The 27204-nt window shown below is 38.6% G+C and overlaps 1 protein-coding gene across 1 annotated transcript in view; it reads left to right on the top strand.

Annotated features, from left to right (window-relative positions):
• Positions 1–27204, top strand: part of LOC124164884 — an 889966-nt gene that overhangs the window by 481898 nt on the left and 380864 nt on the right. Inside the window, exon 2 of the mRNA XM_046542109.1 lies at positions 25123–25336. Coding sequence (XP_046398065.1) covers positions 25123–25336 — 214 coding nt within the window. The remainder of the gene's footprint in view (positions 1–25122; positions 25337–27204) is intronic.

The following is a 27204-nucleotide window of genomic DNA, read 5'->3' on the forward strand; positions in this document are numbered from 1 at the left end:
TGGTGTCCTTACACCCCCAGCCACACGCGTGACATGTCATCAATTAGATACGATCGGTCACTAGACATCATCATCTGGTGGCACGTCATCACCTAGTGACAATGATCACTAGGTGACGACGCGCCACGTCGAAACCTAGGCCCTAGAGTATTAATTTATTTGGGATTTAAAGTTTTCTTTTGCATTTCATTACCTTTTTTAACCGCTAGATTTCGTGTAATTATATTGAACTTTCCCAGTCCCTTTATCGCTCTCTCTATTTCTCGCGCTGTCTGCCTATGGACCCAATAATATCTCCGATCTCCGATTCTCCCTTCTTCTCCTCCACTGCCTCTCTCTTCATCCCATCATCCAATCCGCCTCTCCTCTGCCGCACTCCACACAGCCATCCTCCCTAATCCTCTTATCCCACCAAACGGTCAGTAGGCCGGCCCTTATTTTTCAGAATTGCGAAAAGTTATGTTTTCCTGGTCTCAAAATGATGCAAATGGTGTTCATATTCACGTGTTAAATTTTGGTTACTTTAAAATAACGGCAACTTGTGCCCCAAGGGCCCTAAGTACTTAGGACCCTCAATTGAGTTTTTTGGGGCCGAAAAAGCACTATTTCTATGTAAAACGTAAAAGTAGAGTCCTTAGGGACCGATTTTCTGTTTGTTTTAACCTATCTCTAAGCGTTTAGGAGAATTCGCCCGTCGTAATGCAATCTCCCCCCTAGGGCGCCACCCCGCACCGCGGCATCGCTGAGGTATGTCGCGCACCACTTACTAGAGACTTCCCCTCAACCCCCTCCCCTCCCTCGGCAAAGACTTTGCTCCTGATGACAAGATTTACATGCTAGTGGTACAGTATTGAATAGGTTGTTCCTCTTGTGTCATGATTAATGTTGTTAAAGCCTAGGTATAATGTCAATTTTAACCCTTCAACGCCGTCCTATGTATTGGGTACCGACCTCTTAAACCTTGATTTTTTGCCGCCAAACGGCCGCGAACCATTCTAGCAGGCTTTGTTCCAAAGTGCTTTTTATGTACAAAATATTATAAGCATGTGATAGAAATGTGTCTATGAATAATAAATGAATGAAGGGATTGAGCAGGGCTTCCAGGGCTCCAAGAGTAGATAGAAATATTCAAGGAGAGGAAAGGAGGTAGTAAGTTCACGGATGTAGATCACTGTGGATAGATAGAGATAGTTCTTGTGTATAGTGTGCAAAGGATAGGAAGAGCTAAGTTTTTTAGGATGTAAGGAGAAAAGTGGTGAAATAAATACTTTATCATGAACGTGACGTTCATTTAAAGAATAGACCAACAAGGAAAGGCATGTAATCAAGACTAAATCCAGGCATTGAACTGGTTGGAACAGAAAGTGAAGAAATACTCGGCACAAATTTACCGACAGTGAGAGAAGTACTATGTGTTTTCTCTATCTCCTAATGGGTTCGAAATTTGTAAGACTTGATTAAGATCTTGATGATTTGCTTGACATTACAAGGAGCGGTACCATTGAATTTTTGACGCGCGAGGAGGAAAGTGCAGTTAATCTCTCGGATAAATGTGCTTGGGCTGAAGAAATAAAGTTCTTACGCAAATAAAGAGGAGAACAAAATGCAATTATTGGTGGAATAGATTTCAATATATTCAAGAAGAAATGAAAAGATGTGGTTCTCCGCTTCTTTTGTATCATTAGCTCCCATCAGTGACCCGTAGTTCCTACAAAGACTTGTTAATTACGAAAGTGTTAACCTAAACATAGCGAAAGCAGCACAAAAGAGGTTTTCAAACTACTTGTGGTACATGAATGAGGAGTTGGTAGGCCTGTCCTTCTTTGACGGATCCATTTCTAGGTGTGAAAAAAAACGTGATACGCCGTATGTGGTCTTGTGTAGGAAAATATGATCCACCGAAGAAGGCATTATATAAACGTAAAGACATGACTAAGGTATCTATACTAAATTTTGTCACCACTAATTCGAGAAAGCTATTTCATGTATTGTAAATATGCATTGCATTCTTTGATGTGAACATACGAGAATGGGATGAACATACAAGAACGATTTGCAAATTATTCGGGGTCATCAAGTGGGAAATGATTGTGCAGCGAGAGGAGTGAAACTAATTCAAGATTTTTGGGCAGTCACGTTGAAGGAAGAGAGCTTTCAAAATTTTTGACTAAGAGTGACTTTTCATCGCAATACAATCCTTACGTGCGGAAAGGCACTTTCATTGCCAAATGTAGGATGTCAGTGAAAAATTAGAAATACAATGAAAATCTATTTTATTTTGGTTAATGTACCGAAATTCATGGACAGAGTGAAAATAAATTGATCTCTTGGATTGGAAGTATTGTTATGGCAATTAAATTCTTTCTAACGTAAGCACATTTCTTCAGAGGCTAGATCTTGACATCAGGAGCAAAGTCTTTGCCGAGGGAGGGGAGGGGGTTGAGGGGAAGTCTCTAGTAAGTGGTGCGGGACATACCTCAGCGATGCCGCGGTGCGGGGTGGCGCCCTAGGGGGGAGATTGCATTACGACGGGCGATATCTACTAAACGCTTAGAGATAGGTTAAAACAAACAGAAAATCGGTCCTTGAGGACTCTACTTTTACGTTTTACATAGAAATAGTGCTTTTTCGGCCCCAAAAAACTCAATTGAGGGTCCTAAGTACTTAGGGCCCTTGGGGCACGGGTTGCCGTTATTTTTAAGTAACCAAATTTTAACACGTGAATATGAACACCATTTGGATCATTTTGAGACCAGGAAAAATAACTTTTCGCAATTCTGAAAAATATGGGCCGGCCTAACGGTCAGTGTCCGTCCTTCCATCATCTCTCCTTCCTCCCATAAGCATTCCCACGCCCTCTATCGTAGCAGCATCCACCTATCGCGCGTCCCTTTCTTTCCCTGATCCACCTCCTAACATCCTCCTGGGCAGTTCATCGATCAAAGGGTGCCAGTGTTACCGATTGATTTGCAGCGTATCAAGCTGGTACCATCGGATATCGGGCGTGAGACAGAGACACCTACCAGAAACGGCGGAAGAAAAGAAAACTATGTTCGTGTTCAACGCCAAGTTCAAGCTTGCTAATCAGTGAATAGAGTTTGAATATAAATGGCCATTTATTGTTGACCTCCTTTACGACTTAAATGAAATTCAGGGTAAATTCTTAGCCTGCCAAAGAAGAGGTCGCGGATTCTAGAGTCACCGGAAAGAGATAAAAGAGAATAATGCCTCTAATTGCCATACAACATTTCAAGCGTAACACTCCGTCCGTCGGATGGGACGTTAAGCCGTGGTCCCTTTGGCGCTTTTCGTTAAGAGCAGGCTAATGCCGTCGCCGGGTTTCTCTCCACCCTTCCTTCCATACCCTAACCTGATGGCGCAAATGACCTCAGCTATCGGTCGCCTCCTCCAAATACCATACCATACCATGCATCTGTTTCCCTTTTTGTGCAAATACAGTTTTACTGCTAAAAAGTAACAAAATTGGTGATCTTTGTACTCTCGTCAAAGCATAGGTGTACCAAATAGAAATTTTCTAAAGTAAAAATAAAGATATATACTCTCAACCTACGTCAGAATATATTATACTCCTGTCCTCCATTTTTTTATCTTGTACATTTTGTAATGCCTGCAAATAATCTACGGTGAATTTAATTTTCAGCATTATTCAACGGAAAATGGGTGAATCATTGAAAGGTAGTCAGGGAAGATTAATGGCTGTCTATTGGATAGCAATGAAGTCTCTGATATTAAAATGTGTACGCTCAATCTAGCATAGGGTGATCACAACAGGGATGCCGACTTACAACAAATATTGGGGGGGGGGCCCAAACCGGGGATCTTGCCTCGGAAACTTTTAGGAGTAATGAGTTTTAAGTTTTTTTAAAGCATTTTCGAAGAGTCATATGATCAACATTAGAACCCTGATAACTCGAATCTCGGTATCTGGGCACACCGGGGAAAATAGACTAGCCTGACACATTTTTCCTCACTCCCATAACGAATTTTTGAGGGGGCTCGGGCCCCCTCAGGCCCTATGGAGAGGGTGCCACTGGATCACAATCACATTAGTTTTAGAGAAAAAAGTGACGTGATAGTAGAAAACTGAACATATTTTTGTAATCGGCATGCCTATTTTACCCTGAAGCCGCTCAAAAATTTGAGTCAACAGTATATGAGCAGAAAATTTTTGTAATTGATTGCTTCGAGTATCCCAACTACATCACTTTGAATAGAAATTTTGTCCAAGTTTTTGAAATGAAGAATGGTAAAATTTTACCAACCAGAGTAAAAATCTACCATAGAGTAACCTGCATTGCTTGTGAATTGCGCCTAAATTTTAAAGACTATTGTAATTCGATACCTCCACTGCATAAACGCTCAACAATCGTCCACCGAATCAAATCCGCTCATCTAGTACTATAAGGGCTATCTAGATGAGCGAATTCTATTCGGTGGGCGATTTTTGAGCGCTTATGCATTGGAGGTATCGAATTTTTTGTGGCGATGAACATCGTTTTTACCATAAATTCCTCGGCTTTTACTGAATTTCACTGGTAATGGCCAGTAGCAAAGCATTTGGTGAACGAGCAATGTTGTATCTGTTTACTGACATTAACCCATTTTCCTATAAAAAAAGCTATCATTAATATGAAAAAAAGTAAAAAAGGGAATAGGAGAACACGGGGCAGAATGGGGTTTGGGTTTTTTTTGCGACTAGGAGGTGCTGCCAACTATGAGAGAGTGTTCGAAGTATATTAACCTATTATTGCTCATCCTCTGCAGCCATAGTAGTTTTGTTGATTCAGTGTTGACATGTGAACTGAGAGTTTTGTGAAGTTTAGCCGTTGTTTTCTGACTTCGGAAGATTTTCCATCGATGGTAAGTCATACTCATGTGTTTAAATTACAGTAACTCTTAAAATGTGTTTGAAGTACGTCAAATTATCGTTAGTTTCGTATAAATTAACTTCTGAATAAACGTTATTTTCGGGCATCAGTTCGTAGATTAGCGAAAACCTGTTCTTGGGGCGAAACTGGGATGACAGAAAAAAGAGTGATGGTATAAATAGACATCTCCATGTTTATACTGTGGCGATTTTCATTAAAAATAAGTTGAAGCTGGGTCGCTTGTTCCATTTGTTAGAAATTGGCTCACAACTCGTGTGCAAAAGTGGATAGCGAAGTAGATAATCCTGTACTTGTGAGTGAATGTTGAAATAAGTCTTCAAAAAAGACTAAGTAAAACTGTACTGCATCTAAAAATTCATTCAAATTAAAAGACAAGAACACACCATATGAGTCTTTCTTTTGATTCGCATATTTAATTTCTTTTAGTTATTCAGTCTCACACTAACCCATTCAGCACCATACCTGGGGCAGAACGGGGCAAATGATAAAACTTTTTTTTATTTTGAGAAAAAATACATAATTGAGATTTTTTCCACTATAATATTGTATTTTTAGTGTTCAATACATTTCAAAAGGTCTAGTAAAAATGTGAAGTGATTTTCTTAAACCATTATGTGCTTGCTTTTTTATTGTTTTGAACCCCATTCTGCCCCGGTTCCCCTATTTCCCAAATTGTTTCATTTAGAAGTTGGCAAGTAATTGAATCATCTGGGAAAAAAAATTGCATCGCGTTCTTGGAAGCCCGGATGATGTATCTCGGTGAAAAATTAATGAGTTCGTAATAAAATGGGAAAGTTGGTTTTATCAATAAAGGATGCTAAAGTTGTTTTATTTTTTTTCTACTGGATTATTAATTAATTAATTAATTAATTATACGTTAATGCCGACAATATTCCTTCTTGGAACTAAAGACAATCCTTAAATGAATCCATTACCAAATTAATAGTTAATAAAGGCTCTTTTTAATTTTATACCTACCTTTAGTTCCTAAGTGGCTGACCATATCTTTGGGTATTATATGAATGTAAAAGACAACTGGATGATTAAAAAACATGACTCCTTACGTAGATTGTGTGGTGAAAGGAAAGATTTAAATTAATAAAATTTCCTTAATATCCCACGAGACTTTCACTTCTTCCGTTATTTCTTGTAGTTTATTTCTTATACTCGTGAAAATTATCTGATGAATCCGAGGTATAAGTGTAGTTGATTTTATATGAGATCCTAAGTCATTTATTCAACTCTCATTTTTACACCCCTCTCCTCTAATTGTGAATATTTATGCAGTGCTCACGAATGCATCTTCTCCATAGTGTCTATCTTTAGGGATTCGCCTTTTCCTACTACCACTTTGTTTATTAGCTTATTTATCCGAGAATATGCCTATGAATTCAGTCAAATCATCAATATGCTGTTTCCTTATCGATTACGTTGGACATTATTCGCTGCCGACGGTGCTAATTCATGCATAGAGTAAGTACTGAATAATGTAATTCGTTCGTCTTTGCGAGATGATAGGTTCTGTAATATGAACGCGATCCAGATGTAAGGCATATTGAAAACTCATATGCAGTTAATAAGATGGCATTGAGGTAGCTCATGTTCCCTCATCCCTCCGTTGTTCTTCGTTTACTTCATTTCAAAAAATCTCATATTTTAAATACCTCAAACTGTTATTACGCAGCTACATATTTTCTTTACACTAAGAAGCATGTTCTACCGGGTAATAGGGTAGTTTCATTCATCAAAGAAAACGAAAGGCATTGATTGCGATTCGTTACCCACCATTAGTGTATTCATAATATTCAAATTATTTGGTTTTTAAAATACCGGTTTAGACGAATGGTAATGGTTAATTTTATCCTCATTTGTCAAGGCCAGATTGGCGCCCATGCGATGCCACTCCACGTGACGTCACAGGGACCTAGTTTCTATACGAGTAGATAGGAGTCTTAAGGCCGCTTTACACGGTGAAAGATCATTCGAAAGATCTTTCGAAAGATCATTCGAATGATCATTCGCAAGAAATTCATTCGCCGGTACCGCTATACACGGTGAAAGATTTCCGTGAATGATTTCGGTGAAAGTTCTGCGCAGAAACGATGCGCACTGGTGCGACTATCGATAGTGTATTTCGATTCTAACGATATTTCCGATCGTTTCTCACCACATGATTTGTTTTGGAGCTCGCAGACGATGACACGCTTTGTTTACATGTGCGCTTCAGTATACTTTGGTATTGCTTTGACTTTCGGTGGGGTATGGCGCACTAAGTAATGAGGCGAATTAGAACGGTACGTATTGACAGCGGAAAACCACTTTAATAAAGCGTGCGTTTTGTAATCCTGTAACGAAGTACATAATGGGTTGTTTTCGCTGCAGAGCAAAGATGATTATGCTTCAAGATAAAGTGCTCTGTAACATGATCGTAAGGGAACTTAATATTCAAATGGCTGCCCGAGGTCTTTTCCCTTCCGATTCATTAAATTATAAAGTAAGTGAAAAGATTATTTGGGGAAAATCTGCACATGGCTACTCGTTCAGAAAAATCCTATCTTATGGAGACCAGTCCCGTATTGACGCCGCGGCGTCCAGGTCCATAATAAAAGAACATAATAAGCATAAAGCAAAAGCTCCTCAAGGTTGAAGGCCGGTAAAACATGAGTTTTTATGTTTGGGGTCCCTTCGGGTACACAGCCTTCACAATGCAGTCGAGCAAAGATCACTTCTGCGCGAGAGAAGAAAGGTAACGGGAAGAGAAAAAAGGAAGCGACCTGTTCTATTTTCGAAAGAGTGCGCTTCAGCATCCTCATACTTTCTACAATGAAGTTGGCTCAGTGTCATCTCATTGCTTGCTATCGAAGCAGGTGAAGAAAGTGGACTGTGATATTCATGGGCTAACTTATAGGGTTTTCCCCTTGAATTATAGGCAACCCCGTGAGATTGTGACTTCCTAGGTGGGCCAATGTGATGTCACGGCTCGTTTTGGCTGGAATGTGTTCACCGAATAAACAGATATTTTGTTATTAATTGGGAGTCTCACCCCAAACTTTAGCGTTCAAATCATTAAATACAGTTTGATAATTGTAAATCAAACAAAATATAGACGCAATCGAGGAGAAAAACGACGATTTTGAACTTTAAAAATCCGGAATGTTTTTTCCAAAATAATCTATTTTGAGGAATGATGTTTGTGAATTTACTTTCTTTCAAGGTAAATATTAATGATTTAAGCTATCGCATGAGTTAATATGCTTCCAAAGTTTATATATATGATCTTAAAATTCCGAGGTGGTGCTAATGGCAAGATGGACGCCATGCGCTCATATCATTCACGGAATCATTCAAGCAAATTAGGACATGCTCGAAATTTCTTTCGGGTGAGTTCCTTGAATGATAAGAGATAGGCAATATTGTGATCCCATAGGTGAGCCAAGATAACGTAGCGGCTCGTGTTGGCTGGAATGTGTTCACCGAATAAACAGATATTGTGTGATTAATTGGGACTCTGACCCGAAACTTTAGCGCTCAAATCATGAACTATAGTTTAATAATTGTAAATTAAACAAAATATAGACGCAATCGAGGAGAGAAACGACGTTTTTATTCATTAACTATCCGAAATGTTATTTCCAAATTACTGACTTTAGACAGTTGATGTTTGTGAATTTATGTTCTCTCAAAGTACATATTAATTATTTGATCTATTTCATGGGTTACTATGCTTCCAAAGTTTTTATATAAAATACTAAAATTCCGAGGTGGATGCCAATGGCAAGATGGACGCCGTGCGCTCATATCATTCACGGAAATCATTCAAGCAAATTGCAACAGGCCTGAAATTTCATTCGAATGATCATTCACGCTGGAAATTTCCAGGAAATTTCCGTTATACACGGTGAATGATGGATCATTCGTATGATCTTTCGAAAGATCTTTCGAATGATCTTTCACCGTGTAAAGCGGCCTTTACATCATCTGAGATTACCAATGCATGCATAAGGCACAGAGCTCAGGGAAACATGCCTTAATAATCACCTATTAAAACTGCCTAAGGTCCTTCTTCTAGGTAAGTTCCTTCTTTTGATAAGGTATTAATGATCCATATTTAAGCCAAGCGCTACCAGCTGGCAGGGTACTCTGCTACCTGCTAGCATCTTGCGTCGTATCAGCGCTCAAAGCCTCGCCCCAAGGTCACCTCACTTGCGGCAGCGGGAACCAGAATGACGTCACACGGAGTTTTCCCATAATTCATACTTAGCCGTCGCGTGTTCGCGCGCTTGAAAATTTTCACTTTTCATTTAATCGCGAAAAATAGATATCGTCATTTAAAAATCTAAAAGTGTGAAATACCTACTCCAGGAGTAATAATCTTTCGATTTAGGCAATAAAAAAATAATAGTAAACCACCCTATTATTGTCTTCCGCTCATAAGGCTAACCCTCAGGATTGTAATGCCGGAGAGCATGGTGGGCTCGTGTGAGAAAACAAATTATACGCGCAGCTACTCTGAGGCAAGTTAAGCCGGTAGGGAGACGAGGAGGCGGATGATGATTCAATTATAATCTCATCAGCTATTATAATCGCCGTTGCATGCGATAAGTCCTCCGGGTAGGAAGGTCCAGCTTCTACACCCCTACCTACACGCTATTACGCTCTCGTCTCGTGTTAGAGGAGGGTGGCGTTGCCATGGAAACGTCGGCATCGTCTGTTGGGGTGGCGTGGTGGCCCTCAGGGCAGAGACACTGCCGTGTCCAACCATATCGCTTCACTTGCCTCCGTCAGCATCGTGTGCACAACACGACACCCTAAGCTTGTTGATCGGCTTGCTCGCACTATATCCCTTTCACACTCAACCTGGGAAATTCTTATCTCCCTCTACACAATACTAAGCAAGCCCCCACAATAGGCGTGCGAAAGGGCTTGGGTGGATGAGGCCGATACTTTGTGGAGATCCATTATGAGGTAAGAGTGAAACACTTTGCACTTTCCACATAAAAAATTTATTCAACTAGAGTCGACATGATGACTGTTAATTTCCGGGTTCTCCAGCCGCGTCTGTCGTTTATGGTTGACTACAGTTTCGGAAGCCATCCTGCTTCCGTCTTCAGGTCGAAGGTGAGAAGTTTTCATTTTTTGCCGTCTTATATAGCACTGGCCGATCTCCTCCTGTGCGCTGATTGGTCAAAACTCTCTTCTAAACGCTGCTGATTGGAGAGCCGTTGTCCCTGTTAATATTCAGCAACGTTTGGAAGAGAGTTCTGCCAATCAGCGCACAGGAGGAGATCGGCCAGTGCTATATAAGACGGCAAAAAATGAAAACTTCTCACCTTCGACCTGAAGACGGAAGCAGGATGGCTTCCGAAACTGTAGTCAACCATAAACGACAGACGCGGCTGGAAAACCCGGAAATTAACAGTCATCGAGAACACCGCCGCGGAAACCTACGCACGAATTTTAGAGTCGACATGTTTCGCTGCACTGCAGCATTATCAAGACTAAACCAAGAAATTAACCATACCAATATATATACACAAATTGCAATTGTGTGTATGTATGCAATTATATTAATGCAGTATGTGTGCAATTTGTGTATTTATATTGGTATGGCTAATTTCTTGGCTTAGTCTTGATAATGCTGCAGTGCAGCGAAACATGTCGACTCTTGTTGAATAAATTTTTTACGTGGAAAGTGCAAAGTGTTTCACTCATACCTCACGTGCGAAAGGGCGATATCACACCAGTCATAGACGAGGAAGAAGGAGGTGCCCGTTCGAGATATCTGACTACAGATTCACACACTGAAATTATTTTCTAGTCCTCTATTGTTCGGGAAAAAACAAGGTTGAAAAATGCGATGAAAGGCGCAGAAAAAATTGAAAGAAAACGGTGGCGCGGGAGAAAAATCCGACCTTATACAACCCGCGTCACGCTTTTATCCCTCTGTGCGGTTGACGTGACGTCACGTCATAAATAGAATAATTCATTGCTAAAAAAATAGAGCTAAGAATTTTTTTCATTATTTTCCCAGCTCTTTTGGCATCCATGCATGCGTTTTTGCATTAAAAAACGGAAGTCGCACCGGGGGATAATTTTGGCTTTTACATGGTCAGCATTGAAAGTGTTAAACAGTAGCCACACAAGAAAGTCTACTATATTACACCAGCCCGTCTCTCTCGTCTATTGCGTGTGCTTTAGTGTTAGTTTTTATTTTAGTCGAAAAATTAGCCAAACGTTATATAAGTTCAACTTAACGTACAGACTGTATTAGCATTTAGGGTGGACAGGAAACCTAACCCCTTAGTTTCCTGTAATTATAATTTCAATCCATTTAATTGCTATTTATTCCTATTTATTCACTATATGTGGCGACTAATCAATAAACCACTCAAGTTACTATCATTTTTAGAGTTTCAAAGGTATTGAACTAGGTACGTCAATGTAATTCGTAATCCATTTTACGTGTCCGTGCTCCGTTATCATTCAAGGGGATTGAGCGTTTATTAGTTTATTTCTTATTGTACAGATAAAATTTATGAAGCTTCAAACGTGTTTATTCTAATTAGTCCCACGGTAAAAGCGAATTTAGGATACTTCGCCGCGCTGTATAATAATTGTCTAATGAAGTTTTAATATGCAGTCTTAAGAAGCATGGTATGTATTACGCTGTAAATCAACATACACATATGCGTTAGGCAATGAATATGCCGCGGATTAAATATTATCATATGTTACTTCATATCATATTTTTATGCTTCATTTTTTGTGCTGATAGGTTTTTGTTACTTATATTAGGTACTGTAATCGGTGCATTCAAAATTGTAAGAAAGTGTATGCGATGCATGCACAAACGTTTCATTATATTTCCGTTGACTGCGATTGAATTGGATAGGTGTGTTGACCGCACTGTTAGACATAAGCGCACATTGATTAACATTATAGACAGCGATTATAATAAGAGCTCTTTTTGCTTCAATGGTTAATGTATTCATCTGTTAGATTTTTCAATGGAGAAATGGCGTATTAATATGTTATCCTTACTGCATGGATGCCATAATTTGAGATTCAGCGATTAGTTTTCACAACTCGATACGATGTCCTATGCATCACAAGTTTCGAGGCGTGCAATTTTTAAATATTTTTTACGAAGTTTTTGTGGCGTCATTGTCATATTTTTTCCTTAAAAATGAGTTCATGCATTTTCCCTCTCCAAAAATGACGATTGAGGCAAATCTGGTTTTTTTGCCTTTTTTAGCTATATTAAATCTCCTCTATATTTTCGATTTGTAGCATGTTGTAGCAGTTTTATGGCTCTGTCAATTCCATACGGATATGAGATTAGTCCCACTCTTCACTTTAAGGAACTTCTAGTTCTTTTCTGTTGTTTATCGGAATTTATCGGAATCCAATAGCCTCTGGCTAAAATTATTCTGCTCTATTTTTTATCCGCAACTGATGATGGAAGACTTTTAGAGCCACTCATATTTTCTAAAGATGATTCACGAACTTTCAGGGTCAAAGAGGAAACATTAGACTTGCCTTTCAATGGAATATTTTATCTGAAGTCTATATCGCGTTCGTTGGAAGAATTCGTAGCTCTTGTGTTCATATTTTTAAATGTTGTTCCTCCACTATGTTAAGTAGGCCTATATATGGGAATTCTTTTTTCCCATTTATATATCCGTTCCATAAAGGACTTTAATAAATGCAATTCGTAATTTTTGATTGAGCATTTACATTTAGTATGTAGACGGCTAGTGTCTTAACACCCTCTGCCACACTCCTTTTTAGGAGGCTTGCAGGGTAGTATGTAGATATCTTTGTTGTTTCCATTATAGAGACCGGTCCGTATCTATGCGTGATTATTTTTCTAGTCCTTGGAAATTTTGTCTTTCACTCTCCGGTTTTTTTGGTTTATTATGCGTTTTATAATGGATGCATCCTAGTGACTGATGCCGGTCTGACTTTTTCGTTTGACTGTGGGTTCATAAAGTTTTCGCCAGGTACTCGTTCAGTCCTTCATTCCCTGCACTAGTTTGGACTTAGCATTAAATTACGGCTTGTTTGGTACGGCAATACGTTTTCCTTAATCGGTCGGAAAGACCAAGTTCATATTCGCATAACAGCATAGTATAAATAGCATTTTGCTCCTCTGTCTTAGTGTGTGTGTCCCTGTGTAAAGAAAAAAAATTATCTAGTACATTTTATTGAAAAATTATGAAATTATCAACATTATTTATAAAATTCAGAATTGAGGTTTATTAATATTGATAAATTTGTTTAAAAAGCATTTTTGTTATATTACATGATCGTGGGATTTATCATTTCTCATGTGATACTTTTGCTTCTGCGAGATATATGGCCCATCATAATTTTTTATGCCATAGAATAATCCTCCGCAGTGCATTTTCTATTATTTCTTATTGCCCCAATATTATTGGGAGACCCTTTCCTCCCATACGATAAATATTTCAATCGTATTTTTCTTTGCGTCCTTTATTGCATCACTTTTACCTGTTGGCTCCATTTGCTGGGGCGCCTTCCTGCCATCCTTCCCGAGAATTTCCTCCCGGAGCACCAGAAACTTTATAACGAGCCAATACGAATGCTCTTTTTGCCTTCTTAATTGCATTTGCATTTAGCGGGGAAGTTCGCCGTGGTTTTCCTGAGAGCGTTATTAATTAAAAGCGCTATTATCGTCGTTATTTTTTTATTCCTCTCGGGCCCGTACGTTTCTGACCGCTTTCTTCCATTTAAAACTTTCACCATTACGCGCACTTGGGGCGGCGGCAATGGGAATATAATACCGCGCCGAGCTCTCTGTACCTCTGGCTCCCGTCAGGCCGATAAAGTGGTTAAGGTTGTTACGAAAGAAGTGGAGGGAATCCACTTCGTCCTCCCTAGAGGCGGAGTTGTATAGGGTTATATGTATTTACGGGGCTTCCGTTTCTCGAATAAGTTTCTTTATTTTTTTCTCCTTTGCTTCCTCCGCTCAAAAATGTAAAGGCGCTTTAATGAGCTCCTCGAAGAAAACTTGGCCAAAAACCGTTTCAAAACCTCTTATAAGTGCTCACATCATTAGTTAATTATGTGTTCATTAACGTGCATCCAAAGATGGTTCCTTGGGAAGAATTCTGCGGAATAAGTATGTACAATACTTCATCTCCTAAACTCTCAAAATCCCTGTGTAGAATTTTCGTCAATGGAGCGTAGATACTTAGTGCATCGAAGGTGCGGTACCCATCCATAAGTAATCATTTTAGAGACGTTGATTGGAGTTGTTCTTTTGCATACCATGTTCTGAATTTTTTCCCTTAGTAATAAGCGACGTCTTCCTTAGTAATTCTATTGCGCTTATATCTCACTTGTTCGGTAGACATGCACTCAATGCAATCTTAATATATTTTACTTAGCAGTCCATTTCCGACGAAACATTTCATCGACATCGTGAGAATTTCCAAGGAAAGAACTTTTTAATTTCATGTGTAGCATTTATTTTCCATTTTACTTCATTAGGTATCCCTAAACAGCAGTCGACTTTTTTCTTTGCCGTTGAAATTCTTTTGGAAAATTGATGTAGATTGAACACATTTTATTTTTATTTCGTCACATTGATAATAACTTTTTGGTGCAACACTGGCTAGAGCGAGATAAAATATGTGTTCATTACAAGTTCTGCGAATCAATAAAATGAGTTCTATTATTGCAGATGTTCTAAATATGCGGTGAACGGAAAGATAGGGAAATAGTCACACGAGTAGCCCAAGCGAAGAGGGTATTTCTAAAAAAAGGGGAGTCTCGTAGGAATTGGGAATACAAGTATTGCAGTGAAGAATAATTCATTAGGACTTGCATTTGGAGCAACCACCTTTATGGTAAAGACGCACGGAAGATTATAGCAGAGAGAAAGCAATATGGGTAGGTTTATAAATATAGTTTCTTACGAGAATGATGAAGATCATATGAAAAGATCATGTGAGTAAAGTGGAAGGTCTAAGAAGAGCGGGAGAAAATTATTATGATAACATTATTCGGAAGACGTGACATTCAAATCATGAGACACTTTTTCCTGATCAAAGCAATCGCTGAAGTACAAGTGGAAGACAAGTACGGTGAAGGGAGGCCTAGAATGAAATACAAGGAGCTGTTGAAGGAGAATGTAAAACAAAGGATATATGCTAATGTTAAAAGATGAGCTCATAGGACAATTGAGTGGTGAGCTGCGCCAATCTTGGAAATAATGACTTATGACTACAACGGTAAATAACATTTTTTCAATCACTCATACATTTTTGTGGTATATATATGCATTGATGTTGAAATGCCTTATCATTTTAAGGCAGATGAAGCACCGAAAGAGAAATCTAGGAATTAGTGTTCCTGAGTGATTTCCTTCGAAGGAGTTATGTTTCATCGAAATCTAAGCACAGCGGCCACAAATTTATATGATAAATCTTAGAAAATGAGAACTGGTGTTGCATGTTTAAACATTATAGTGAAATTTTGTACTTTTGCAATTTCGCATTAAGTTGAATAATTTTTGCCTCAACTTTGTCGGCTAAAGTTGGCCAACCTACGGCTGATTTCAAAACTCAATTTCATGCACAGTATCTTCCAAATATTTTGTCTAAAAGCTATCATTAATAGATTTTTAAATCATTATATTAATTTATTCTGCTTAACAATGGATAACACTGAGCACACTTCACAGGTCCCTTGTGTCTTATGTACTGGTTGTTCAAGATTGTAAATGCACCAACGCTTAGAAAATTATGGATATGCGTTTGCGGTGAGCCGTGGACTGTGGATGAGTAAAAATGAGCGTTAGAAATTTCTTATGCGCCGTCAGAGGAAGGAGGAGAGGGAAAACGGGTGTAAGTGGTAACAATAATCATAAAACCCAACCATAGGTCGTAGGATCATGTTCAGGGTCGGAGAAAAAACTTGTAAGTATCTACCTATTAAATGGTCGATGAAAGACTTATTCGAGCGAAAATCGGGTTCAGAGCTTATTTTTATATTTTTTCTTTAGGTCCCGCGAGTAGCATCTGTATTGTGTTTAAATTACACAACGCTTCATTCAATCCTAATGAATCAATCATCAAACGTTTGCCTTAGTGAAAGAAAACTGAATATCTTGCATCAGAAATCGCGATCAACCGGATGGAAGTTTGCTGAAGTCGATAGTTTTTAACTACCTTGGAGCTCTATTATCTCTCAGCTTGCTTCCACAAGAGTTTTTAGCATCGCCAGCGTCTATTTTTACTCCAGACTCCGTGAGACTCCAGCGGAAGACGTCCCTCCAACTCGTCATTCGTGAAGTTCCTGCAGAAAATTGAGATTTTAAAATCCCCTAATCCTGTGAAATCCGTAAACCTTTCGCTCAGAAGTGAAACATTGGGGAAAAGAGCATTTTTCTCTGGACCCTTTGCGCCGAACTCTTTCAACTATTACCATTCTGATTCAAATTTGCTCGCCTGCTGCCCTAAGTTTTCGGAGCGTTCATTGTTCCCATTTCAAAGTGCCTTATTTGCATGCCTTATCTGCATTAGAATTGCCTCGACGAAGAGGCCGGCGCGCCCTGACCTCAGTGAAATGGCTGAACCTCTCCCTCGAGATCCCACTTCAACATCCAGCGCGGCTGAAAAGTTGAAGGTTGGGTTATTTCTTTCTCTTCGTTCGATAGCTGTCAGTCAGTCAGCATTGCATTACCCTTCACTTCTTCCTTCGAAGGATAAACGATTTGCGATAGTGCCTGCAGTCCATTTGGAAAAGTTTCCATCCATCCATGGTTTTTCTTTCTCGTGCGCGGAAGAAGGATTAATGCTCAAGTGGATACCGAAAGCTTTTATCGACTCAATCCATCTAAACTTTCTCAGAGCACCTCTCTCAATTGATTTATTCCTCGAATTTTCATGTGATTATTCAGCCTGTTTTGACAATGCCTCAGTCATACATTTACTCAAGAAATTGAAGGTAATTTATCTGTTATCTTTAAATATTTAATAGCCGAGCGAAAAAGATTTATAACTCGTATTATTTATAAGCTACCATAGTCTTTCACATGACAAAGCGGAGAGCGGATATAATTTCTAGTCAACCGTAGTAGTAATTTGATATTTTTTCCGCTTTACGTTTTCATAATTTCGGGTAAAAGTTTCAAAACTTTTTTTCATACAATACGTTTTTTTTCTATTCGTAGACACTGTAATTTCAATCCCTAATATTTTTTATCTTTCCACGGAATTTATATAAATTGTTTCTTTACTACCTTAATTAGCATAATTAGAAGTTAATGTCGATATTTTATTAGTGAAAAGTCGTCACCTTGACTGATACATCTTGTTCGAGTATACTGAGTTTTTCTTTGATGACCAATTCTAATATCTTACGTAGCATACGTCGTGGATTATCTCAACTGCTTTTAGAGCTGCCTACTTCGATATTAGTCAGTTGAATTAAGGGGTGAGTTAGTGGTCATTTCTTTTATGCAGCTAGCCACACAAAGGAAGGCTATTGACTAGCCTTATATCCTGTAGAAGAAGACAACTTCGTTCTTCACATTTTTCATAGTCCGCCTTTAGCGAATGCCATTTTTAATAAAAAAATTAAATCATGTTACTTGTAAACTATGACTGTAAATATTATTAATAAGTTATCGCTCGTTTGAATAAGGAAATAAAAATAGCCTTGTTCTGTGTCCTCAATTGTTGTCAGATAATCATTGCAGGCTCTGTTGTGCCTCTAAGGGCCCCCGCGCACTGGCAACTTTAATCACCGGCAACTAAACAATTTACTCACCCAAGAGTTGCTCGCTACCGCGCACTGGCGATTAAATAGTTGCCTCTCAGCTCAGTTTACAATGGATCTCGTGGAAGCTAGTTGTGTTGTCGCGCTCATTCTGAGACAGCGAAAAAATAAGCAAAGGAACAAAAGGTTTTGGGTACAGTATTTGTCCTTGTGGACTATCCTCTTTTTATAGTAATTTAGATAAACTATACTGTGTGTAAAATTGGTAGGAGAGGTTCATAGAACTTTCGTTTAATATAAAATTTTGTTGCCTTTAATGCCAATTCATTATCAAGTTACTTCAAAATGATCACAAAGTCAATCACCTAAATATAATAGATATCTTAATCAAAGTAAATAAATCTGGTTTATATACGAGGCATGTTTTTAAAGTAAGTTCCGTTTTGACATAAAAAACAACAAGTAATTTTTTTTCAAAAATAATTTATTCACTTGAAAGCCCATACTTTACTTTTCTACATAATTCACATTACTATTGTGGCATTTATCGTATCTTGGGACCAGCTTTTGTATGCCATTGCATTGATTGTGTCGCCGCAAGTCAAAACATCGGCCAGCAACACACACTTAATGGCTGGACAGCGCCATTTCGATGATGACGAAGTGAAAACAACCGTGAAGCAGTGGTTGTCTAATCAGGCGGCAAGCTTCTATGACGATGGCGTACAAAAGCTGGTCCCAAGATACGATAAATGCCTCAATAGTAATGGGAATTACGTAGAAAAGTAAAGTATGGCCTTTCAAGTGAATAAATTATTTTTGAAAAAATTTACTTGTTGTTTTTTTATGTCAAAACGGTACTTACTTTAAAAACACGCCTCGTAGGTACCAGGAATGATCTTCAATAGCTTTAATGGCAAATTGGGCACTAGAGAAGCTGTAAAAATGGTGGAGTGGCTATTTAATATGGGACCAAATATCAGGGAAGAGATACAGTTATACATGGAAAGGAGACTAAACTATTGAAAAGAGACTATGTTGGATCAAGAAACACATGAGGAGGAAACTCAAGAAAATAAAATATGACGCGAGCTAGGAAGGATTGGGCTGCAGTCCGTGGCGTAAATATGGGGGGTGAGAGGACAGATCTCCCCCCCCAAACTATCAGAGGAAAAAAAAGATATTTGAAAGATTACCTAGAATTGAAATATAATAACTTTATCTGCTTAAATTTAAATTTTTAGCGCCAAAATTATGTAAAATGTATATCGAGACATGTCATTTTTCAAACATTTTCCCAACCCATGCCATCTCATCCCTCTCCCCAAAGCAAATTCCTAGTTACGTCACTGTCTGCAGTACAGCAATCATTGGATTGCGATCACGATTGCAATACTGTGGAATCTTTGGGGATACACATTGTTTTCTTGTTTTTGGTAATCCTCTGTTCAGAATCACTTACTTATCTTTGACATGTAAGTGCGATTCCTCTATTAGATCCATGATAAATGTGAATGAATTTAACATGATTTCCTCTTTTTATTAATTGTAATTTGCTTTGTTCAAACAACTTTCATTTTATAATGCTCACTAGTTTTTAAAAAATGTGAAATTTATAATATAAGAGCCTGAACCAGAAAATAAAGAAGAACGTTAGGATTATATTTCAGCAATAAATTTTAAACGAAAAATTACGAAAAAAAGTTGTTTTATGGAGTAACCCACACCTGTGCAGATCAGCTCCGAATTCGCTGCAGGACCGATTGGCGCCGCCTCAGTCGAACGTAAGACTCGAATTTTAACATGGATTGCCGAATCTTTCTGCAAGGGTATATGACCGTTGTTTGTGAATTTATGGCTTCCAAATACAATCCAGGGCTTGTTCAATAAATTAAAGTACCGCAAATAATCCCAAAAGGTAATGAAGCCGGAGCAGCATTTGCAGTAAAATTGAGAAAATGGAAGAAAGAACGGAAGGAAAAATTAAAGAAATGGTGGCGTCGAGTGAAGGTGTAACGCATATACCGTAGCGGAAGGACAAATCAGCCTACCCATGTGGTGTTTTTAAATAGAGATCCTATTTCGAACAACAGAAATGATTGAAATAATTGAAGGTGTCGACTTGAACGAAGAAAAAGAAAATAATCAAGATCAGAAACGTAGATGGAATGCGAGAAATTCCAAGGCTCAGCATTATATAGTCTCTACAATAGATCTCCGTGGTCCACCATGTAATGTGCTGTGAAACAGTTGTAGTTGGACAAGTAGAAAGGAGAAGAATAGGAAAGTGAAGAAAAGAATTTCGAAGAATCTCAACAGTATAAAGGAAATCAAGATGAAGAAAATTAATGAAAGGTGTTAAATGAAGGGAAGGCGTAACTATGTAAGTAAAACATTCTGAGGTAGTTGTTTATTTACATAATGCAAGTAAGTGAATTTGTAAATACAATCCAGAGCATGTTCAGTAATTAATATTACCGTAAGTAACCCCAAAACTTAAAAACTATGAGACCTTTGCAAAACGCGTCCAGCAAAACACTTTCCAAGATGCGCTCCGAACAAGGGCCGTCAAGCAACTGAAAAGTTGCCAGTGCGCGGGGTTGGGTAAGCATCCACGCGATCTATTCCTGCCGGAAACAATTTAATCACCCTCAGAATAGGTCCGGACGCAATTATTTAGTTGCGGCAACTAAAAAATCGCCCGTGCGCGGGGCCGCAGTCAATTTCGTGTGTTTCATTTGAACTTCCACAAAGCAACTAAATAGTTGCTTTGAAAAAGTTGCCAGTGCGCGGGGGCCCTAAACCGTGATCTCTGAGATATCCTGTGTAGTGAATCCACATGGTATAAATATCTGTATATGAATCCATTCTAATCGCATCAAAGAAATTGATTAAAACTTCTTGGTATGAGCACGCATGTGTTTCGAATCGCATCATGACAGTCCTGATTGGACTCAAAAGCTTCAGAATAACTTTTTTGAATTTCATTTCAATGAAAAGAATGCAATTCTGAATATTTATTATCTTTTTTACATTCATGATGAAGCAAAAACACAGTACTATTCCACAAAATCTATTTAAGCTGTCTACTAGTTTCAACGTTTACACCGTCATTATCAAGACTGACTGAGCAATAGCGTACAACGCCCAGCCTTATTTATCCAACAATAGTGTGAGGGAAGGAGGAGGAGGGGGGAACTAAATGAGGAGGAGCATTGTTGGTTGGGCATTGTTGGTTGGGCATTGCTGGTTGGATTGGAGGGTCAAAACACAAAGTATAAAAGCTTGGGGGGGGTGGTGGGGCAGGCAGATAGAAAGTCAGGTGGTAACGAGGTTAATGGGAAGGGGAGGAGGAAGGATTGTCAAGGAAGAAGTCAGATTTTAAAACAGTATATAAAAAATTAGAACATTTGAATACAGTCATATCATTAAAAATTTCGATGTTACGTGCAAGAGTGCATTTGGTGATTTCTAGAATTCCTAAAATATCCAGTTTTACACTTTTGTCATGTACATGTAAAATTTTAATATTAAAATCACTGTTGTGGCCGGATTCGGACAGGTATTTGGAAAAATGGGAAATGGAGTCTTTCAAACGAGCACTTTTTGCTTCACCATGAATATTTCATCGTTCCACCAAGTAACGCCCAAATCAGTTGATTTTATCTTTTTTTCACTTACTGACCCAGGTTCTAACGCGTAGAGTATTCTGTGGAATTTACTGACTTTTATTCATTCCATTAAACATTCAGATTATTGATATAGGTCAGATGAATATATCGTGAAAGTAATGCGGACGTTCCAGGAAGTCTTTTGTGAACCTTGGATAGGAAGCGGTACTATTTATTTGGCCACATCACTAGGCACGATTAAGAAATGAAAATTGTCGAAATGAAGAGATGACGGATGTTCAGCAGAAGAATTATGTCAGCCTTTAAATATTTGCCGATAGGAGAAGTGAGTGAGGACCAGTCTCAAATCAATCTTTGTATCGATGCCTTTATTATGATGATGATTAAGAAAACAGAGCGTCCTATTTGCCAGTGCATTATTATTGCCTTCCGCCAGCATTAATGGTGAACGCATTCCTGGTAACAAATGTTTCCGATTTTAAAAGGAGTACAACAGCCTTAGTGGACCTCAATTTCATTTGCTGATGATGGATTTTTCCGATACACTCACAGTCTTCTTAATTTTTCGAGAAACGCTCGCAGTATTAAAGGGCGAAAATAGGACTTGAGATATCAGATTAAGGATGGGAACGCGAGCAGGGCAGTGGATGAAATGGTATTATCCACATTTTTGTCTTGCAATTAATTGGTTGGCAGATGAGCCTGGTGAAAACTTGATCCCTAAAATCCTTCGCATTTCGTCGATAGGCCTCTCGCCTTACCTCTGAAGGATTTTTTGTAAAATCCGTGTCCTCAGCACTTCTAAAGCCAACCCAATTTTTAGGTGCGTGTTAACCATCTAGACATAGAAAATATCCAAATAACAAGCTAAATATTCTGGATGTGACCACCGTATTGATGAGTTAGTTTGTTTTGCTAATGTTAGATTTGTAACCTTAATGGCTTTTTTGTTTCATTTTTATTTTTTTAAGTGCATTTTAAATTGACATTCTTGCTGTACGTATTCCATTTTCTTGAAAAGTAAATTAATGGTAGAAAGTTGAAAATTTTCCACTAAGAATTCTCTGAAAACTTCAAGCATATTTCATATGCCTTACCAAAATAACGTGATTTTGTCGGTTAAAGAGGGAGGTATGCCTCATTACAACGTCGCTGATTGTAAACCAATGCATGAGTTCGATTCACAGTTTATGGGGCGTAAGGCAACCAAGTAGTGGGTAGAATTCCGTAGACGAAGTCTCAGCTGGTATTTGTATCGAAATTGTATTTTTCTCTCACAGCTCGACAGAAACTATTCTCTGTAATTTATTGGACTTCATATTCGATTAAAGCGTAAAGCTTTCATAGAGTTTGTTTCCTACACGGCGTTGTAGACAGCTTTCGAGGTATGAACATTGTGCTCACTTCTCTCGAGGCTCTGTTTGAGTAAGGAATGGAAAACTCGGAGAAAAATTGTTCTCTTTCACATCCATCTCGTGGCAATCAAGCCGTCACAGCCCACAAGACCTTGTTGCCCCGCCCCTCCGCTAGGGGAGCTATCGTAGAGCGTTTCCTCACGCACGAGAGCCTTTTGGCGGCTTGATATGCATAGCCGGAATAAAAATGAACCAGCGCGGAAAAGTTTTCGAGGAAGGTGGAGGTACACCCTCTTGCGGATCCTAATGGGAAATATTGGAGAAAGATTTTCGTTGCTTTTTTGTTGCTCCCAAAAGTGCGCTGCTCCGCCGTTATTATTTTTTAGACGTCCAGTAAAATGCAGTTTTAGAAGGTACGAGCCAAGTATTTATGATACGAGCCATTTTTTTGAACCGATTCTCCGTAGGTGAAGGATTGATGTATGCTCCTCGGAGGTTAACGTGAGGTTTTAAAAGTTATATTTACCTATACCTATCGCATTAAGGAAATGTAGAAGAACCCCATGGAATGCTTGAGGCGTTTAATGGAATTCCAAACAGGAAGATGGTGTTTGCGGCAAAGCTTGCCTGGATTGGCCTCTTTCGGAAAGTTTTGGCAGGTGTTCCATAGATAGCAAGTAGAAATTTGTTGGTGAACTCTCGAAAATAGAGTTTCAAGAAGAACTCAAACATGCTCGTTAGCGTACTTTAAGGAGTTGAAATTTTTAAGAAGAAAAATAATATTGATTATTAGGTACTTTCATCCCAGGCCAGAAAGAGGTATGTTGTTGATTATTGATCTAGTGCTATTCTCATTCCTGGAAATTCTGTTTTTGCACCGAAAAATTGGATACAGCGTTTTGTATTGAGGGCCATCATAATTATCTACGTTTCAAAACTTCTTTAATCTTAGAGGTGTAAATAACTTTTCAAATCAGTTGATCATTTACATCAATACCATTGCAATAGAGGTGGAGCGTGTCGCTCCATGCGTCTGGATTTATGAGAGTGAGCTGTAGCCACTTCACTAAATGATAAAGTAAGGCTTATTGAAACTTCCGGGACTTAAATTGACCGTAATTCAATATATTAGTTTCTAACGCATGCTGAGGTCGTGTTTTGGGTCCACTGTAGCTTTTAATTTAGCTTAAAATTTGACTTGATCAAATCAACACTACTTTTCCAATCTAAAATGTTGGCCAAAAATATCTATGGCGTAAAAAATGTCATCTGATCTAAATCCTAAAGCTTTTTGATTGTGATGGATAACTAATAACTCGGGTATGTAAACTTGAGTGGCCATTTCAATGCTTAAGGCGTCAAAAGTATTGAAAAATTACCTATTGAGCAGTTTAGCTAATCCATGTATTTCATGAGCAGTTTACCCATTAAAAATTACATTTTGGTGTCAAAGATAGCTCCTGTAACCAAAGCACAGTTATTGCTGAGGAATGCTTCACTCAGCTCCGCCTATAATTAAAGTCTCTTCTTGTTTTCCAATTTGTGAGTCATCTTATTTGCTTGTTTCTATTAAACTTTTTTTTAACTCATTTTGATTCAGGGTGGCATTCCGTCAGTAGAAGAAACCCGGACACCAGAAAACCTAGAAAACCGGAAGATGTTGGCTATTTTGGAATAATATGGAAATTATTTTAACACCCAATGAAAATATATCAACATGCTGCCTTGCAAGTTGCTTGAATAGGCGTGCGGCAGTGGGTGCTAGTACACCAGCAAATAAAAGAAATAAATTAACAAGTTAACAAATAAAAAGTAAATGCTCTAAGTCAGTTCCACCTAGCATTTATTTAAGTTCCTTATTGTTTGGGGGAAAAACAAATTCCTATGTATCCGTTCGGCAAAATATCTCTCGTAATCAATCTTTTCTTTGGGGCCTGGAAATATATTGAGGTTCTATTGTGATATTCTTCGAGTTGCTCTGAAAGATATCTGTTCTTGAATGCTCAAGCAATTGTTTAATCTCCGGTGAGCTCTACCCTCACCTATCAAAGCCATCCATAGAGTTGGATCCCTGCGTGAGTGAACGAGTTTGTAGCGTGACTAAGAAGTTTTCTGCGGTGTTAAGATTCCCATTTCTGCGTCTTCTGGTTATTAGCGGCGCGGTAGTAACCCGAAGATACAGAAGGATTTTGCCCTAAAGTTGCTGGAAGTAGAGCCAGAGAAACTGTTATCGTTACATAACAACCGACGCGGCAGTAACTGGAAGATGGAGCTATTGGATTTTGCTAAGTTTCAGTTTTTAGAATGAAACGCAATATTCCACATTATGTCGAAATAAAGATAGTAGATAAAAATTGTAGAATCGAAAAATTGATGATTAAATAGTTCTACCACACCTACCAAACTATCTCTGCATTTATTTTAATGCTTACTCCTATTATCTAACTTATTTCTTTTTCTGGTCTTTCCTTGCAGCTGGTTGCAATCCAAGGTTTCTGCTCGGCCACGAGAGAGTACTGCCCTGACGGACCCCCAGGGCCCCAGGGCAATCCAGGACTGCCGGGAATCGAAGGGGAGAAGGGAGAGAGAGGGGACAGGGGCTTTCCGGGCGAGCCGGGCCTCAGGGGCCCACCGGGAATACCGGGAGACTCGGGGCCTCGAGGGCCCAAGGGAGAAGCCGGATGGCCTGGTAAGAATCACCTTTCTATCAAGTATGCATTTCCAATTGCTCAGTCATTGATACTGCATGCTCTTCAGTAACTTATCTTTCTCGCGATATAATATTGATCTACATCTACATAATATCAATCGATAAGAGACTACAACGGTAGCTTAAGGACCTAACAATAAATATGTTGACTCGTAGTGTAGCTTACTAACTAACGTATTCCTTAAAGCATGCTTCTAAATTTTAACTATATACGTATAAATCATGTTATAACTGTATACATAGATTGCCTTTTTAAGTAGTCGACAAATTTTGCCTTTACATGAATGAAGATGTATAATTTGTTAGCATGAGTAACATTTTTATGGCCGAGTGAAGTGCATGTGAGAATCCTCTTACATGCTGCATGCTCGCAAGCTCTCCACAAGGTCATAAAAATATGACGAATAATAGCAAATAATGCGTGCTAATTTATGCAAAGGCAAACATTCCCCACGCGCCAATCCCCATGACGTCACAGGGACCTAGTTTCTATACAAAGGATTGGAGTTTTACATCGTCTGAGGTTACCAATGCATGCATGAGGCACAGAGCTCAGGCAAATATGTCTTCATAATCACCTATTAAAACTGACTAAGGTAGGAAAGTTTTCTTCGTTTGGTAAGGTATAAATAATCTTATTTAAGCCAAGCGCTACCAGCTAGCGTCTTGCGTCGTATCAGCGCTCAAAGCCTCGCCCCACTTGCGGCAGCGGGAACCAGAACGACGTCACACGGGGTTTTCCCGGCATTCATACTTACCCGTCGCGTTTTCACGCGCTTGAAAATTTTCACTTTTCATTTAATCGCGAAAAATAGATATCGCCATTAAAAAAATCTAAAAGCGTGAAACACGTACTTCAGGAGTAATAATAATCCGATTTAGGCAATAAAAAATAATAGGAAACCACCCTATTCTCTTTCCCACCCCTTCCTCAGACTTGTCAAATCCTCCTTCGACCATTCGTCAAATTTCTAATTGTGATGTTCTCATGTATTATGATTTCTTGCACCAGATGACGGCCCTTTGAGCCGAAACGCATCGAACGCATGAAAATAATTGTGGGAAAGTACAATTACATTTTATTTTGATATCATCATCATAAGTTAACAAGCCAAATAGTTGTTTGATGCAGCACTCCTTCCCGTTTTCCCATCTGATAACCTTTTAATGGTGGCGTATTTCTTCCATTTGTTCTAGCAAAATCTATATCGAGGAAAGAAACAGTATAAGCGCTTAGGTTTAGTTTTGAAATGAATAGTCGGGGTCTCTTTTGTTGCTTTCTACCGCTGATTTATGTAAAGGCAAACATTCCCCACGGTTAGTATTTCCTGTAGAAAATCCATGCAAGGTTAGAACAATGGAAAATAAAGACATTCAATGTTTCATCCTTGCGATTGACCCCATTAATTTTATTAATCGATACACCTTTTTTGCTCTTAATAATACGAGGAAAGAAGGACATATTGAATCCCCCTGTTTTGCATTCTATTTCATTTAATTAAGGCGAGAGTTAATCATGAATCAGTTGTGATACTTATGAACCATGTTTAAGGTCTGTGGTATTCACGATATAAAATCCAAAATAACCGTATTGATAGTCACGTTTGCTTTAGTATTGATAATTTTTCGGTTGTGCATTTATCATACTAGGATTAGATTGCCATAAACGGTCTTCAAATAATCTTTTTATTGCTGTTATGTATCATGGAAATTTCAAATTTACATCGGTGTTACAAAAGATTAAGTTATAGAAAGAAAAGTTTGTTATTTTTCTTAACTTGAAGTGAATGCTCGATGATATCCCAAGAACATCATGGCCTGGGCCTCGGGAAAATATATAAAGGGTC

The sequence above is a fragment of the Ischnura elegans genome, chromosome 9 (assembly GCF_921293095.1).
Source record: "Ischnura elegans chromosome 9, ioIscEleg1.1, whole genome shotgun sequence".
NCBI classification, from domain to species: Eukaryota; Metazoa; Arthropoda; class Insecta; order Odonata; family Coenagrionidae; genus Ischnura; species Ischnura elegans.